General features: G+C 36.4%; 1 protein-coding gene across 3 annotated transcripts in view; it reads left to right on the top strand.

Annotated features, from left to right (window-relative positions):
* Positions 1–15,299, top strand: part of lrch3 (leucine-rich repeats and calponin homology (CH) domain containing 3) — a 44,371-nt gene extending 29,072 nt beyond the window's left edge. Inside the window, exons 16-22 of one of the 3 annotated variants that reach the window (XM_065283710.2) lie at positions 3,426–3,497; positions 3,844–3,877; positions 3,981–4,094; positions 4,400–4,503; positions 4,705–4,842; positions 7,193–7,270; positions 13,545–15,299. In XM_065283710.2, coding sequence (XP_065139782.2) covers positions 3,426–3,497; positions 3,844–3,877; positions 3,981–4,094; positions 4,400–4,503; positions 4,705–4,842; positions 7,193–7,270; positions 13,545–13,703 — 699 coding nt within the window. In that variant the 3' untranslated portion in view covers positions 13,704–15,299. Of the gene's footprint in view, positions 1–3,425; positions 3,498–3,843; positions 3,878–3,980; positions 4,095–4,399; positions 4,504–4,704; positions 4,843–7,192; positions 7,271–7,577; positions 8,183–13,544 lie in introns of those variants that run through there. The other 2 variants (XM_065283704.2, XM_065283703.2) reach the window with 2 other exon arrangements.
* Positions 15,300–16,911: the final 1,612 nt, after the last annotated feature.

The raw sequence follows: 16,911 nt of genomic DNA, 5'->3' as shown, positions 1-16,911 counted from the left end.
TTGCATATGTCCATCGTTTTTCAGACAAACACATTTTTGGATATTTTAGAAAATGTTTTAGATCTTTCAGTTGATTAAATGTAATGTTACGGGGTCCACCCATAGTCCACAACCTTCAAGTACAAAAAGTGCATCCATCCTTCACAAATTAAATCCAAACGGCTCCAGGATGATAAACAAAAGTCTTCTGAGGGTAATCCGCGCGGTGTTATTGTAGAAATATCCATATTTAAAACTTTATTAACGAAAATAAATACCTTCCGGTAGCGCCGCCATCTTAGTCGTGTCCGCATTCAGGATGAGCGCTTACGCAGCCTACGGAGGCTACTCTGCTGCTGCTCTGTGCCCTCCGAATTTGTCATCCGTCACTAAGAAAAGTGCGTACACTACGCTAATACTCTCTCCTGAATACAGAGGAGTCTAAGATGGCGGCGCTACCGGAAGCTAGTTATTTTAGTTTATAAAGTTTTAAATGTGGATATTTCTACAACAACACCGCGCGGATTACCCTCAGAAGACCTTTGTTTATCATCCTGGAGCCGTTTGGATTTAATTTGTGAAGGATGGACGCACTTTTTTTGGACTTGAAGGTCGTGGACTATGGGTGGACCCCGTAAAATTACATTTAATCAACTGAAAGATCTAAAATATTTTCTAAAATATCCGAAAATGTGTTTGTCTGAAAAACGATGGACATATGCAACTCGGACAGCTTGGGGGTGAGTAAATCATGGGTTTAATATCGTTTTTGGCCGAACTATCCCTTTAAATCACAATTAAACAATATATTTCTGACCAATAATAAAACCTGACATTAACTGTACTACTTTTGTCTTTTAAGCTCAAATTGTACCTTTATCAAGGTTGTTTTAGCTACTAGGTTGGCAAGCACCTCACACGACACCAAACAGAGCTCATCCTTCAGAGCATCATCAGCATTTATCAATTGATGATTGGTTCTTTTAACTGGAAGGCGGGGCACACAAGTGAACACACAGTTAAGGGAAATGTAGTTTTGGACTATTGTGCTTTACTGCAGGTCAGTCATTTTCAAACTTTTTAAAGATCGACCTTAAAAATTTAAAGATTACGTGACACGCCTAATCTTTTTATATCAAACATTTATCGACTTTCTATTACATCCTAACCCAAACCCTGACTCTAACCCTAACTGAAAATAGTTTTAAAATGGAAAGAAAATCATGTAGAAACCAATACATAAAAATTACATCCTAACCCAAACCCCAAATCTGATACCAAGCAACAATGATTAAAAAATCTGAAAAAATAAAGAGAAAACAAAATGTAAAATGAAATGAAAAGGAAAGTTGTGCCACCTACACAAAAAATGGAAATTCAGTGTCAGCGATCAGGTTTGATTCATATGTTTTTATTTATATCAAACATTTATCAAACTTTAACTCTTTCGCCGCCAGCGTTTTAAAAAAAAGTTGCCAGCCAGCGCATGCGTTTTTCATGATTTTAACAAAAGTTTAATGCCTTCCAGAAAATGTTCTTCTTTAAATATATAAACATACAATATACCAAATGAAAGAACAGACTCTCTGCTTTCAAAAAAAAAAAAAAAAAGTTTCATCCTATTTTCAGTGGTTCTTTTGTAATCAGCTTTTGAATATGGGTAGGTTTCTGCAAAAACACCACATTTTGAGCAAAAAGCAGAGATAATAAAATTTTTGTGACGGACTTTTCATAGAGATCCCATTCAGAGCGATTTTAAAACAGACACGGACATGCAGCCGCTTGCCATTGGGCAATACTTCCGGGTTTAAAAAGTTGCAGAAGGGCGCCGCCCGGTGGATAATAGTGGTATTGCAGAAAGACGGAAATATTCGTCATTGGCAGGGAAGCGTTTTCTCTTGATTGACGAGATATCTCGTCAATGGCGGCGAAAGAGTTAATGGCCGGATATACTTTCTTTTTCGCGTCCGTGTCGCGTGCGCAAGTGTCCAGAGTATGACGTGTTCGACGCGTACACGATACAAATAATTTCATGTTCAAATTTTTATGAAAAGACGTCATGCGTATGTGTACGGCCGTTGTATACCTTCGGCTTTATGTTAATTATTTAATAACATTTTCCTTAAATCATCCTGGCGATCTGGTTTTTATAAACTGGTGCATTATTTTCAAATAATTCAAAGGACCGGGTCCGGAGGCAATTATTTCTCTTATACTTTACCAAGGTTACCACAAACATTGCTCTGATGCCTATTTTTAAGACAATTAAAAGGCTAGGTATGCGATTTACAGAAAAAATAATCAACACCCAGGGAACATTTCTCAGCCAATCAGAATAAAGCATTCCAACAGCCCATGGTATAGACGGTATCAGCAGTAACAACATAAACAAGCGGCTTTCGTGGTCAACACGTAACTTCCGGTACCTCCGCTAAGAATAAATGACAACAAAGTACTTTAAACATAGTTTATTTATATAATGAGCAAAATAAACAACATAGGACACCAAAACATTTGTTATTTTCAACGAGGTATTTGTTCAAGAGTTCAGTTTAGCAACTAGTCAGACCATTTAAAAAACTAAAACAAGAAGTTTGGGCCAGACGTGTATCGCATCACCGCACATGCGTCCGATGAAACCTTCTATAATCAAAAACAAACATTGTAGTTGTATCGTGAAGTTGTATTTATTTTTCATATTTTCTTTTGTTTTTCTGTTCTTATTTTATCACAGACTGTTTACTTAATTATATCATTTCTTGAGAACTTCTTAATATTAATTTAACCTTATGCAAGCATTTGTATGCTTTTTGAGAAAAAATTAATTTTTTCAACGCAAATTTCTGAAAGTTACCATCGCAAAAATACGATAAAAAAAGGCACGAAATCCCAACCCAATCTCAAGGCAAGTGGTGTTATAGTCACGAAATATTTTATACATTTATTTGTGTTTATGGACACGATTTTCCTAACCTAAATCTAACCCCAAGCAACAAATATTTAAAAATATGAAAAAATAATGAGAAAACTAAATGTAAAATGACACGAAAAAGAAAGTTGTGCCACGGACATGAAAAACTATTTATAGAAATTTGTACTGAGTGACACAAAAAATACATTTGTGCTCAATGGCACGAAAAATTGTGTTCATGAACACAAATAATTTAATCAAATATTTTGTGACTATAACATGACTTGCCTTGAGATTGTGTTGGAAATCCTGGAGGGACTGCCTATTTATAGTTGTAGTAATAACAGTGCACAATCTTGTGATATCTTTGATAGTGTGTACTCTTCACATCTTTAATTTGTGAAATATTTGTAGTAATAAATGAGGAATTCTTTGTCTCACACTTTCTTAAACTCTCTATTAGTTTTCTGCCTTCATTATTTATTATTTTCTTGATGTTCTGTTTCTTTAAATCTCATATTTCTGTGCCGGTTAGTCTCTCTCTGCTGTTGCACTGGATGGATCTTTGTCTTCTGCTTTAGCTGTCGCCCCCTCCTGTATGCCGCAGGTACTGCACCGCTTTCACTGCACCGCTTGCTGCTTCTGTAGTTCATCTGCTAAAACAAAAAAAGCTCGTTGATTTTATTTTATTCGCATTATATCTTTCAAAGATTGAAAATCAATGATTGAAATCAAACTTTTAAGCATCAAATCTCATAATTAAATTGAGACTTTAACCTGTATTTTACGGACAGGGTCACAAATCTCATTTTATTAAGTGGTTGGGGAATTCATATAGATGTAGGTCATCCAGAAGTGTTTTGTCATAGATACAGTGTCATTTATTTAATGAACTGATTTGATTTTCATTATTTTCTCTCCAATTCTTGCCGAACAAATCCTGTCATCATTAGCAAGGTGAAGATTTTGCCTCGCTGTCTCCCACTGGTATGCTTCTGTTTAAATCATAAACTCTTGCCGTACGTGTGTTTTCCTTGTCAAACCCACACCTCGTGCAACGTTGTGACTCGAGTTCCTGTCTGTTCCACAGCCGTTCAATCCCCCAGTTACCCAAGCCCTACTGCCCCGTCCCCTTCGCGCAGCTCCATCCAACGACCTGAGAGTTACCTGTTTCGTCTGAGTCAGCGAGAGGAGAAGAAAAAAGGTATGTTTACCTGCTGCAGAGATTTGTTTGGGTGTTAGTGATGTCACTATGCATGATTAAACACATAAATGTGTGCCACTGGAGGATGGGGATCAGATCAGTGTTTATACCAAGTTAAAAGTTGTACAAATGGACAAATGTGTCTGTAGGCAATAACAGAATTTAATTTTAATATTTATTTATACAGTGCTTTTCACAATGCACTGCAGACTATTGAGTTTTATTATGTGCTATGCATATTGAGTACTGAGAATTAAGTACTGACATTTTCATCACTTTTATCACAAATTCAATGTTGTTGTTAGCAGGAGAATCAAGCGTGCAGAGGGCGGAGCCTGTGGAAACCACACCCACACAGAGCCCAGCCCCAACAGGAGAAGAGGCGGAACTGATCGAACAACTGAGAAGGGTGTGTCTTTAAAAACATTACAAGACCCTCCTCTTCCATTCATCTTGACACTATAAATTGGCTTATTTGCACTTAAAAACAATTTATTCTGTTTATTTAATTTCTGAATAATAATAAACTAACATTTTTTCCTTTCAGGCACATTGTATTGTTTGACTGCTGTGGTCTTGAGAGTTTCTCATTTTGTAATTTTTTTTGTAGAATATCGAGTGTCGACTCAAGGTGTCTCTGCCCAGTGATCTTGGGGCAGCTCTGACTGATGGTGTTGTCTTGTGCCATCTGGCCAATCACGTGCGTCCTCGGTCCATACCCAGCATCCATGTACCCTCACCGGCAGTGGTGTGTGAATCTTGTCATGTTATTGTGTAGGGCTGCAACAATTAATCAAATAAGGACAATGATTGTTAATAAAACTTTTATTTGTTTGTTTAAAGGAAAACACCACCGTTTTTCAATATTTCACTTTTAATCTTTGTACAGTGTTGAATGTGTTAGCATTTAGCCTAGCCCCATTCATTTTTATGTGTCCAAACAAAAGTTTTATTTTGTGTCACCATACTTACTTGTGTAACTACTCATAACAGTCTTTAAATAAGGAAAACATGGAAGCGTTTGGTGACTTCTAAATTCATCCCTGTTTGGATCCTAAGGAATGAATGGGGCTAAGCTAAATGCTAATACTTTTACTACGCGCTGTAAAAAGACTACAAGTGCACGCATTTATAAAAGATAGCTATGTATTAATCCGTCTAAGTTCAGGTAAGAACATAGTGAAATTTTGAAAAACTGTGGTGTTTTCCTTTAATATAAGTATCTTTGTTTGGAACAGATGTGCTTGACTTTATAGACGCGCAGCTCTCGTTGTTGTAGTGGTGCGGTGGGCAAATGACATCACAGAATGGGTTATTCAATAATGACATTCGTTGAGCACTATTTACTAGGAGTGTACCGATATACAAACTTTACGGTTCGGTATGTACTTCGGTTTTTAGACCACAGTTTGGTTCAGTTTCGGTACAGTTGGGGAAAGAAATACAAAACATAAAATGACTTTTCATTTATATTTAAAATTTGTAAACATAAAAATTTTAACCTGCTTGGTTTAAATGAAATAAATAAATTCTAAATAGAATAAAACATAAGGGAATAACGGACATTTCAATGCCATCTCGCTACTGTTAACAAAACCTTGCAATACTTGTCCCGCCTCTGAGGTTTCCTGATTGGCCACTGTTTTGGACCTGACAATGATAAGCCTGCAAACGTTTAAATTCTTTTGAATTGACACAGCGTCTTAAAACTTGACGCTCATGCATGTGATGCTGTTAATAAAAGATGCAAGACCTACACGTAACGATCAAACACATCCGTTTAGTGCATGTTTACATAAAAAAGCAATGGAAAGGTAGCGCAGTGGATTGAAAAACGCGTTTGCCTTTAGCGGCTTTGCTAAACAAACTTGCGCTATGGGATTAAAAGTAAGTTCCACACGTAAAACAAGCCTACTGTTTATTTCACTTTAATAAAAAAAACTGATAATTTACTCACCCCCATGCCATCTAAGATGTTTTTTTTTAAGATTTTTCTCCATATAGTGGACCTCAACAGTTTCAATGCAGTTTAAAATTGCAGTTTTCTTTTTGCAAAAAAAAGTACTTTTAAATAACAACTTCTCATTTTGCACTAGCCGTGTGAAGCGCCAGCGTGACCTTAGCATTACACTTGTGGACGATTTTAAACAATAAACTGACACAAAGACATTAATTAATATCATGCCACATACAACAACATCAGAACGGTCCTCTTTCTTCACACTTGTAAACACTGGAGCGGTAGTTTTGCATACGTCATGGTTGACCTTTCAGCGTGATTATGTAATAAGCAAGGTTGCGCTGGTTTCCACTAAATGAAAAAAAATCCTAAAATGTTTTCCACAAGAAACTTTATTTCTTCTTGATTGAACCAAAAAAGACATCTTGGATGACATGGGGGTGAGTAAATTATCCCAAATTTTTTTTATGAAAGTCTAATATTTCTCTAAAGATTGCATTTGCTGCATGTGAAGCGATCCAAAAGTCCTGTACCGAAATCAGGGTTTCCCGCAGAAAATTTGTTAGTTAAGGTGGTAGGGTTGGGCGGTGGGTGGTGCGTGACAATCAAAGGTGTACGCGTCATGATGAAAATAGTTTTAAAAACACTAAAATAAAACTGATTTTTGAATAAACTATGACAGAAAATGAACACATACTAGATTATTAATGAATTAAATGTTTTTAACAGATACCTCAAACGAAAATAGCTGCGTGATGAAGTGAAACTAAAGGGTTAATAAACACAAACTGAAGCAGATGTTGTAGAACATTTAGGCCGTGTGGCCCACGTGCCCGCTCGCGGTGTAAAGCGTGTAAAGATGCACTTGACGGCCTTTTGTGCTGCAAAATTATTCTTTTTGGACAACCTAGTTATGGTGGTAGGGTTTCCCAGCTTAGGTGGGCCGCCCGAACTGCAAAGTGCTGCGGAAAACCCTGGAAATGGTTGGGTATGAATATGTGTACTGTTACTGTTTTCATGAACGATTATTATCATTTTATTGATTAGTTGTTGCAGCCCTATTATTCTGTAGATAGCAGCATTTATTTTGTTTCTGTGTGCATATAAATATATATGTTTCTTGTTTTTTTGTCCCCAGCCCAAACTGACGATGGCCAAGTGTCGACGGAACGTAGAAAACTTCCTAGAGGCGTGTCGCAGAATTGGAGTCCCTCAGGTATCTACCTCTGGTTCCCTGTAATTAAATCTCCAAGCTATTATCTACATTATCTCAAGCAAAGTCTTAAATTAACCTGGTTTAAAAAATAACTAGAACTAACTTTAACAAAATGGGTTGTGTATTGTTTCATACTGACTTGAAACTTTCTTCCGTTTAACGCCTCCGTGTCTAACACCACTAACACTTTCTCTCTCTCTTTCTCTCTTGTCCTATTCACTTTGTAAAACACTCCACATCCCATCAACCCCTCATTTCAACCGCTCATTTCGTTTGCCTCCCTGCTTTTCCTGGTTTTGTGGGACAGGATAGTTTGTGTTCAGCAGGAGATGTGTTGAAAGGGGAGGTCATGTGTGTTTTCAGGCTGGTTGAAGCTTTGCTCTCCCTGGCTCCACCCACTCTTCAGTCTGGCCCTTCTTCCCAGCTGGCTGGTTTTGCCCTCTTCTACCTGTCAATCATGTCGCTGCTGTGTGCTCTTTACTGCCACCTGGTGCCAAGCGTGTAAATCGCACTTACAGATTACTGAACAAAAACAGACTGTTTGTGCGCCGGTGTGTGAGATTTTCACAATAGCCAGTGTTTATACACACAGATATTTCTAGTGTTTTCTACGTTGAGCAAAATTTTTGTCTTTGTTGAGCATCACATTAAGTAACTTGCTACTCACCTAATAGTCTCAGTAATTTTCATTAACAGCACGGTTTTTATGTTAAAAACATAAATATTACGTTAAAAACGCAATTTTAGATGTCAACATGTTAATTTGAGATTGAGGGCTCATCCAAACCTTTTTGTAATACTTATTAGTAATCATTATAATGGTTACTGTGTGTTAGAGGTCTTCCCGGGTCCAAAGAAATGTACCTGACCCAAAAATGACCCGAATCACTTTTTACACAATCATCTTTTTTTTTTAAGAAAGACCTGATCCGAGACAAACCTGGAAAATGAGACCAGAGTCTGACCTGAATGTAACCGGCACTGATGTGTGTTGCACCAGCATGCACCAGTCAGACAGAAAGAAACCCGGTTGGCCTCGCATCCAATTTGGCACGCTGCTCCATTTATTTTTCTTTGTTGTCTGATGAAAACACAAAGGTAACCGCTAAAATGTGCATTAAAAATTTATTGACAAGTCTGCATTAATGAAAATACCTACCACCAGCCACACGATGTCGTAAGCGCTCTTGACAAACAGAGGAGGGGTTGGAAAAGGACTCGATGCACACATGCAAGAGAGTTCGGTTCGTCTCGTGTCCGTTCGGCAAAAACACATTCATTTTAAACTACCCGAGGTCTCTATTATTATACCCAAGTTACATGTGAAATTTTTAGACCCGAACCTGCTCTGGGCTCAGGTCGGCCCTCGCGTTTTTGGATCTCAAGGGGGTCGCGCACAAGACGCGCAGCACCGCTCCATTCTAAAAAACTCGAACACATTGCTTTCTATGAGTATACGCACACCGGCGCCGACATGTGGCGCCTGTCTGCGCAATCCAGCTACGACTCAGGAAGCTGCTCAAATCCCTGTCGCACCACTCACATAGTTTAACATTAAATAACATCATATTTGTCCCAAATCATTAACGGTTAACATTGGCTGCTAACGTATATTTTGCATTTTAAAGTAGACGCTATCTGGCGAAGCTTGTGCTATTTAATGTGCACTTCCGGTTTACGGTACCTCCGAGTTGTCCTAGACGCAACGCTGAGCTGCACGGCCGGTGTGCGACCCCCTTAAGTGGAGCCGCGAAGACCTCTGCTGTGTGTATTATTGTCTTTAGGTACATGTAAGTGCCCCGGCAAAAGGTTTGACCACATTTTTACATAATTTCTTAAAAGACAAGGCTGCATGGAATCAAAATCAAAGCTTCAATGAAAAGCACAAACATTCAGCCTTTAAAAAAAAAACGAGAACGAAGTTGCCTGTCTGCTAAACAACCCTTTATTGTGCATCAGTAATTCTGCAAAGGAAAATTGCAAGGGATTTTTTTTACTTAAATGTTTCAGTCAATAGGGCTGCATGGTATTGATGGGAAATGCGGTATGCGTTAACTCGCTAAATAGTACGGTATGCAATACGATAAAACATATTTAATATATTTTGGGAAAAGATATCATCACTCTCTCGGTCTTGGCAGTCTCTCTGCTATCTGCATCGACCTAAACTTTAGGGTTAAACTAATAAACTATAGGTTACTTTAAAGTATTAACATAATTCAGTTGTTGCAAACAATTTGCGGTATTTCCCGATATATCTTGTAACCCCGTTGACGAATTAGCTGTACATTTTTGAGGGAATTGAGATAATGTGAAGGACGCCAAACCATAAACTCTCCCTTTGTGCCTTAATGTATGAATGTCATCGTCTTCCACCTCGTAGTTAAACATCATCTCGCTAACAGCACTAAACTCTACAGTTATCAAGCATGCCAACCAATCTCTCAATCCAACACAGTTTATTCAGTTCTGAAGCAAAAAACACATAAATCATAACACATATAGGAAAATACAGTTTAGTACAGTATGGATGTATGTGTCTGTCAGATGTGCGTGTCATGATGTCTGATTTTCCTACAAGCCTGACTGTTGTCCTCTGCTTTTCTACAATAAAATCTAACCTTCTGTTGTTAGTTTGGGCCTCTTTCTTCTTTCTTACGTTCGATCATTTTCTCACTGCTCTTTATTAAATCTGTGTTTCTCTGGTTGATGTCTGTGTCTCAGTTATAAGTTGGATCAGAATTGGTAAAACTGTTCCTGTGCTTTCCACCGTGCACTAAAAAAAATTGTTTGTTCAATCAACTAACTTTTCCACGAAATTAGATTAGGCTTGTACAACAAGAATACAATAAATTAATTTAAACAAATAATCTTTTGTTGCACCAACTTAATAAATACATTTATATTGGTCATAAAAATATCTTGTTCAATAAACTAAATTCAGTTAAGGAAAACTTTTCCACGCAATTCATTCAAGTTCATTCAAGCAAAAAAGTCTAGTTAAACCAATTGTCAGTTTCTATATAATACTAATTAGCATAAGCACACGTTAGCATGCTAATGACACATTGGATGAACATGTGAAAAGAGACTGCTCTTCAAACAGTCATTAACACAGTTAGTGCTTTTTAAAATAAGTATGTATGTCACATCCACAACTTAACCACAAGCGCCACTCTTCTGTACGATGGTAACCAAACAATTCGTAAAAATATAACACAAAATCTTCTAAATCGATAAGATAAACCAACATTAAACACTATAAAGTCTTTCTCTATACCTAAAAATGCATAAAATAACACTTAATTAAAAAAATTACTCTCCAAAGGCAGTTGCATGCAAAGCATGCTGGGAAATACAGATTCACGGCCCAGTAAGTAATAGCAACAAAAATCATTAATGTGGTCCCAATATAAAATTATTGAGTTCATGTAATTTTTTAAAATTTAAGCAGATTGAACATTATAAAAATAGGTTGAGACAAAAAATAAAAAATTGTGTTGTATTAACTTGTTTCATTTAAGTAAATTAGACAAGGTGCAAAAATATTTTTTTTGAGTGTGGAATGTTCCTTGTTTATTTACTTAATAAACATTTTTGGTTTTATGTATGATTTGTCAGTTTAAAAAGTGGAAGTGGCTTTAACTCTGTCTCCGGCATTGACGAGTTATCTCATCAATTAACAGAAAACGCTTCCTTGCCAATGCAGTTTTTACGGCAACTGGCCATCACGGTGGCGCTCATACCCAACTTATAAAACACTAAAGTATCCACTGATCCAAAAACAGTAAAAACTCTTAATATGTTTTGATCATCGCTCTGAATCTAATCTCTATTAAAAGTCCTTAACAAAAATGCAATTATTTCAGCTTTCTGTTCAAAATTTGGTATATTTGAGAGGTGGACAAAAAGTGAACAAATGAAGATAGGATGAAACCTTTTTATTTTGTTTGTTTTAAAACAGAGGGTCTGTTCTTTCATTTAAAATATTGTATAGTGATGCGTCGGTCGTCTCATAACCTGCGGGTCGGGGCGGGTAAGGAAATTGTCACTTTATTGCAGAGCAGGTTGGGTCATTAAAAAAAAAGTATGTTGCAGGGTTCCCACAGGTCCTTAAAAATCCTTAGAAGTTTGTGAATTGGGGGGGGGGGGGTTAAAATATACATACATAGATACAGGTCATTGAAAGTGCTTGAATCTATTTTATGCAAGAAGTTTTCTGAAAAAAATAAATCCAGATTATTTCCTGTGTAGGATAATATCATAAAAATATCATAGACGTTTTAAGCACACGTGCTAAACTGTTCGCTTTAAATGCTTATATATCTTCTGTATGCGAATGTTGATTCATACCAAAATGCTTTAACACATAAAAACATCTCAGGTTACATATGTAACTGTTGTTCCCTGAGAAGGGAACAAGACACTGCGTCTCCCTTGCCATACTTCCTGCATCTCTGTAATGCCCTCTTTGCCAATATTTCAGATACCGATATACTCCCTGCCTTTGTCGTTAAGCCTCACCATTGGTTGAATTTGATATACACATTCAGACACACTTACCCCTGGAGGCGTCCCCAAAGTGTCACCGCAGTGACGGAGCGTGAGTTCCTTCAAAAGGGAACTGTAACAATGTATCTTAAAAGGTAACACGATGTAACCTTGCTCTCACTTGAAATGTGTCCCCACATTTAGTCCTTGAATTTGAGGGTCCTGGACCTGGAAAGTCCTTGAAAGGTCCTTGAATTTGAAGTTAACTAAGGTGAGGGAACCCTGATGTTGCGTTTAATTCGCTATAGCCTATATTAAATATTTGGAAATGTATATTGTCATATTTTATTAGCTTCTTTGATAAGGTTATGTCTATTTTAATAGTGGCGGGTCCAGGCGGGTTGTAAAAATAGATACAGTGGTGCGGGGTGGTTTTGGGTGGGCCAAATATTTCATAAAAGCAGGACCCGCGGGTTGAAAAAAACCCAACCTGCGCATCACTAATATTGTATAACTAAGAAGAAACATTTCTGGAAGGCATTAAACTTTTGTGAAAATCATAAAAAATGTTTTCGCTGACTGGCAATTTTTTTGAGGGAAAAAAATTGAGGGAAATAGTTCAAATAGGGATGCATCGATATATTGGCCTATATATGTATCGGCAAAACAGCATTTTTCCCACTATCGGATAACGGACGATTGTTTAAAGCCGATGATCAGGGCAGATTATATCCTGGCAATCAAAAGGAGCAGAAAATGCATCAGAACTCACTGTGTGTGATTATTTGGGTGATGATTTGGCTCACAATAACAACAGAATTGTAGTTTGTACGCTCTAAACTTCGAAGGATTTCATGACTGTAAAAAAAACAAGGAGTAAAATGCAAAGTAGTCTGTATCTATCGGTATCTGTAGATGTTATTTCCAAGTATTTGAATATCCGCACTAAAATTTTGTATCTGTGCATCCCCGACTTTATAATCTTCCACCAAAATGATCATCTAGGTTTTGCAGGTTATTTGTTGATGTTGATTTTTTTACAAACAGGGTTTATTACCAGAAGGTTGCTAGTTTAAGCCCTATAAGAAACAAGCTATCACCCTAATAAATTAACTTAAAATCATGTGGGGATCTTTGTCCCTGTAACAAGTTTGTGGCATCGCTCTGTATCAACATCGATGACACAGGAGGTTTTAAATTGGGGTCTAGGGGGTCCGTAGAAAACTTTAAAAATACAAAATTATTTATTAGTTGTTAATCTCTCAGTTCTGACTTCCAGAATTGTTTAAATTTCCTTTGTATTTTTCTAGTGCGTTGTCATTATTATAGTCTCATTCAGTAAGGCAGTATTCCTGTAAAGCTATGAAACAAGATGTGTTGTCAGTACAAATAAATGTATCTGCATAAATACATTTTTCACTTTAGCCAATTATATTTGTTATACATAAAAATATATAAATTGATATATTTTAGGTAGGGGCCCCTTGTTAAATGTTCATCATATTTGGGGTTATCTCTGTGAGAGACTTTCACTTGTTCCTGTTGTCCTGTCTCACCTTCATCCTTCTTTACGTTTTCCAAATTTCACAATGTCTGATTTGAACTCATGCTTTGCTTTTATCTGATTTAGTTTTGTTTTGTCTTCATTGTTAAGTTGCTTCATTTTAAACATTGCATTTTTGAGTTCTTTTTCTTATAATTTGTTTTTTCATTGACATGTCATTTCTTTCCCCCATCCTTTTTGTTTCGCCCTCTCTGTCTCTGTGTGTGTGTGTGGTCACAGAGTCAGCTGTGTCTGCCTCTCCATATCCTGGAAGAGAGAGGTTTATCCGAGGTGACCGGGACCGTTCGTGCTCTCTTGGATTTGGCTCCTCCAAAGAACACACCCTCGCCCAACACGACCCCAACCAGTACCAGCACTGTCTCCCCACTCGCTCTGTGAGATTGACACTCAGACTGACCAGTAAACAAATGAAAGCTGCTCCTATAATCCTATACATTTTAATGACACCTTTCTGTCATAGAAAGACCTTTGAACGGTTCTTTAACGGTAACACTCCTAAACAAACACACTAGTCTGGTCTGTGAATACACAACAGCGCTCAGATCACCGCAGGAGATAAACAAACTGAACAGAGACTTCTTTTAACAGTTATTTTACACTTTCATATCTCTTATCTATTATGGGTGGTGTTTAATTTTTAGTTTTTTGTATTATTATTGTTATTATTATGAATATTATTATCACAAACTCTCAGGTGATGTGGGTATGAGGCCAAACGCAGCCCTGTCAATGTCTGGCACATATTTCATCACAAAATGAAAAAAAAATGCATTTTGTTTTTACAAAACATGTTTTTTGGACCCATACGATTTGTGACATAAAATGTAAATGCAATCTTAATGATCCTAATTTTGGAAACTTGTATCCAGACATTTTCATGAGATTCACCCATGCAGGTGATTACTCAATTATCTGAGAGTTAATCTAAAATAAAACTGTTAAGAACTTGTTTGTCCAACTCATGTTTCACCCCAAAATCAAATCAGAAATAATGTTGTAGGACCACTGAGATTTATTTTCAGGATAATGTAACACAAAAATTGTGTAATTCATTACATGTTCTTCTTTTTGTAGTAAAATAGTTTGTTATTTAAATGACAACTTTTTAAGCATCATAGTAGTATCCGCATTGCATGTTTATGCAAAATATATTTTCTATATATTAATTTTGGGGTGAAATGTGATGAGGACGTTTCTGTGAGATTCATACATTTAAATATTAGATAAACGGCATGTATGTGACTGAATTACACTAAATAGATTAATGCATGAGAGATACAGACCTGCGTTCATGTCTACTTCACAGGAGACAAGCTGGACTTTTATTATGTAGCCACAGGGTTGTGTTGTAATGGACACTGTTCGTGCAACAAAACTATTAAAACTTTAAAGTGAGCTCAGACTTTATCGACCATGTAAAATTAAGAGGTATATTAGCAAGGTTTAGCATGACGGGCACAATTTTTTAACTAATATATGTAAAAAAGTTTGAAAGAGTTAAACACAGTGAATTATTGAATGCAACACTTATATTTTGTATTGCTTTGGGTTTGCAGTCTGTGTGTCACTAAGCTGATGTTGATAGATGGTAAATATGAGCAAGCACTAGGGTATTGCTGTTTTTTGTTACAGTTCTTGCATGCAGGGGATTTTGGGTGTTGTTAGTCAGAAATGGGGCGCTGTTTTTATTTTAAATGTTAAAATTGCCTCCTCTGCATGGCTTGCTTATGTTTTGTATGGCAACACGACACATAATATTTCCTCCATGGCCCAGAGCTGAATTTGTGCCTTGAGTCTGAGACCCACAGAAATTATTCACCGTTTTAAACTGTGCCACACGCTGTTAGTTTTCAGATGAATCTGGCATGCCAATCTGAACTTCCAGTTGTGTTTGGTTTTTATTTCAAGCCGAGCATACGACAGTAAATTTCACAAAAACTACACTGTAAAAAATAATACGCTGGAATTACTTAAGTGCATCATTTCTGCACCCACTTTTGCATAAATTGCTTAAAATTCTATTCAATACCTACTTAAAAAAATGGATGCAAAAATTTCATGCTTGCGTTTGTTGTAAAAATGGAAAATGCAAAAAAAAAAAAAAAATATGCAAAAATCCAGCCTTTATTTTTTCAGTGTATCTGGGTCGAAATCCATTAGGAGAGTTTTGCATTGTGAGTTTATTTAATGATAAATAAACATGTTTGCCTCCCCTATTCCTATCGTGCAAAAATAAATTCTCATTTCAGTAATGCAAGAAAATATATATTGTAAATTATTTATTTGTTATTTCTAGAATTTTTTTAAATTAAATGTGACCATTGTATTGCTGTTTTTTTTTTTGCAATGCATTAAAAATATTACAGTGATGAGAATTATTAAGACAAAAACGTCCAACGTGCATATTAGTAATGTGAATTTGGGAGGAAATATGTTTGATTGTCATAAATATAAGTGCAATGTTAATGGTTCTTAAAATAGCTTCATTATTATTTTATTTTTTTGTTTGGGGTAAAAACTATGTGCATATATTTTTCAAGTACATGCTGTTTTATTTTCTCTGGTTTGTAAGAAATCCAGCAGCATTTATAACAACAAACCACCTCTTCCTCATCATCTTTATTGAGACTGAAAAAAATGATAAAAGGCAAAGATTGAGAGTTGAAAAGAATGGAAAACCGAATCATTAAAATTACTTTTTTCACTTGCTGTTTTTAAACAGGAAGTTAAAAGAGGATGAAAAATATATTATTACAACAAAGTTTTGTATAGATATGTTTAGTATGTTTGTTTTTCTCTTTATAAAATAAAGATCTTCGACTATAGGGTGTTTCCCCCAGCAGAAACCATGTGTTTCGTTTTGCAGGGTATGTCTCTGCGTGTCTGTACAGTAAAAAAATACATTCCATACGTTTACAAGTATGTACCATAAAACAAGAGGACTGTACGCCTTCAGACAGACGAAACGTTTGCCCTTTTTAGATTTTATTATTTTCACTGCATTTTTGAAAACATCACAGCAACACTTTTACTGTAATGTTTTTACGTTAGTAAAAGATGGAAGTATTTTCTGGTATGAATATTTGGATTTATTGTGAAATGCATAATAAAAAATTGTTCCCATGTCTTCAGTGTTATTGTTTATTTGTTCAGTGACCTCATTATGTCTGATCATTTACAGTATCTTGTATTTGAGTTTTTAGGCTTTTCTTCTGGCCAGTGAGTGCATGGCCAAAGAAACCAGATTGGGAAAGTAAATAAACAGATGAACCAGCTGGGTCAACTGTTTATTGTTGTAAGCAGACCAGCTTAACCACGTATTAGGTTGCGTCATAAGCTGATGCCTGTGCAAAAACCATAACATCTTAACCTGGTTAATGTTTTTAAATGGTCTAAAGCTAAACACCAGCCTGGGGCACCACTAGCAAGTTTTGTCCTTTTGGAAGGGGCTAAGGTTGGGCACTCTATGTGGCCAATATGTGACTACTATTAAAAATGGTCTTTGGCGGGCCCCACCTGTGACCCTTGACACCACCAAAACAAGGATTAAACAAGCTGTTTTATCAGAAACAGCTGCTCTTCTGAA

This window comes from Paramisgurnus dabryanus, chromosome 9 (genome assembly GCF_030506205.2).
Source record: "Paramisgurnus dabryanus chromosome 9, PD_genome_1.1, whole genome shotgun sequence".
In the NCBI taxonomy this organism is placed as follows: Eukaryota; Metazoa; Chordata; class Actinopteri; order Cypriniformes; family Cobitidae; genus Paramisgurnus; species Paramisgurnus dabryanus.
Note: the sequence above shows the minus strand (reverse complement) of the source record. Positions and strands in the feature narration are given on the sequence as shown.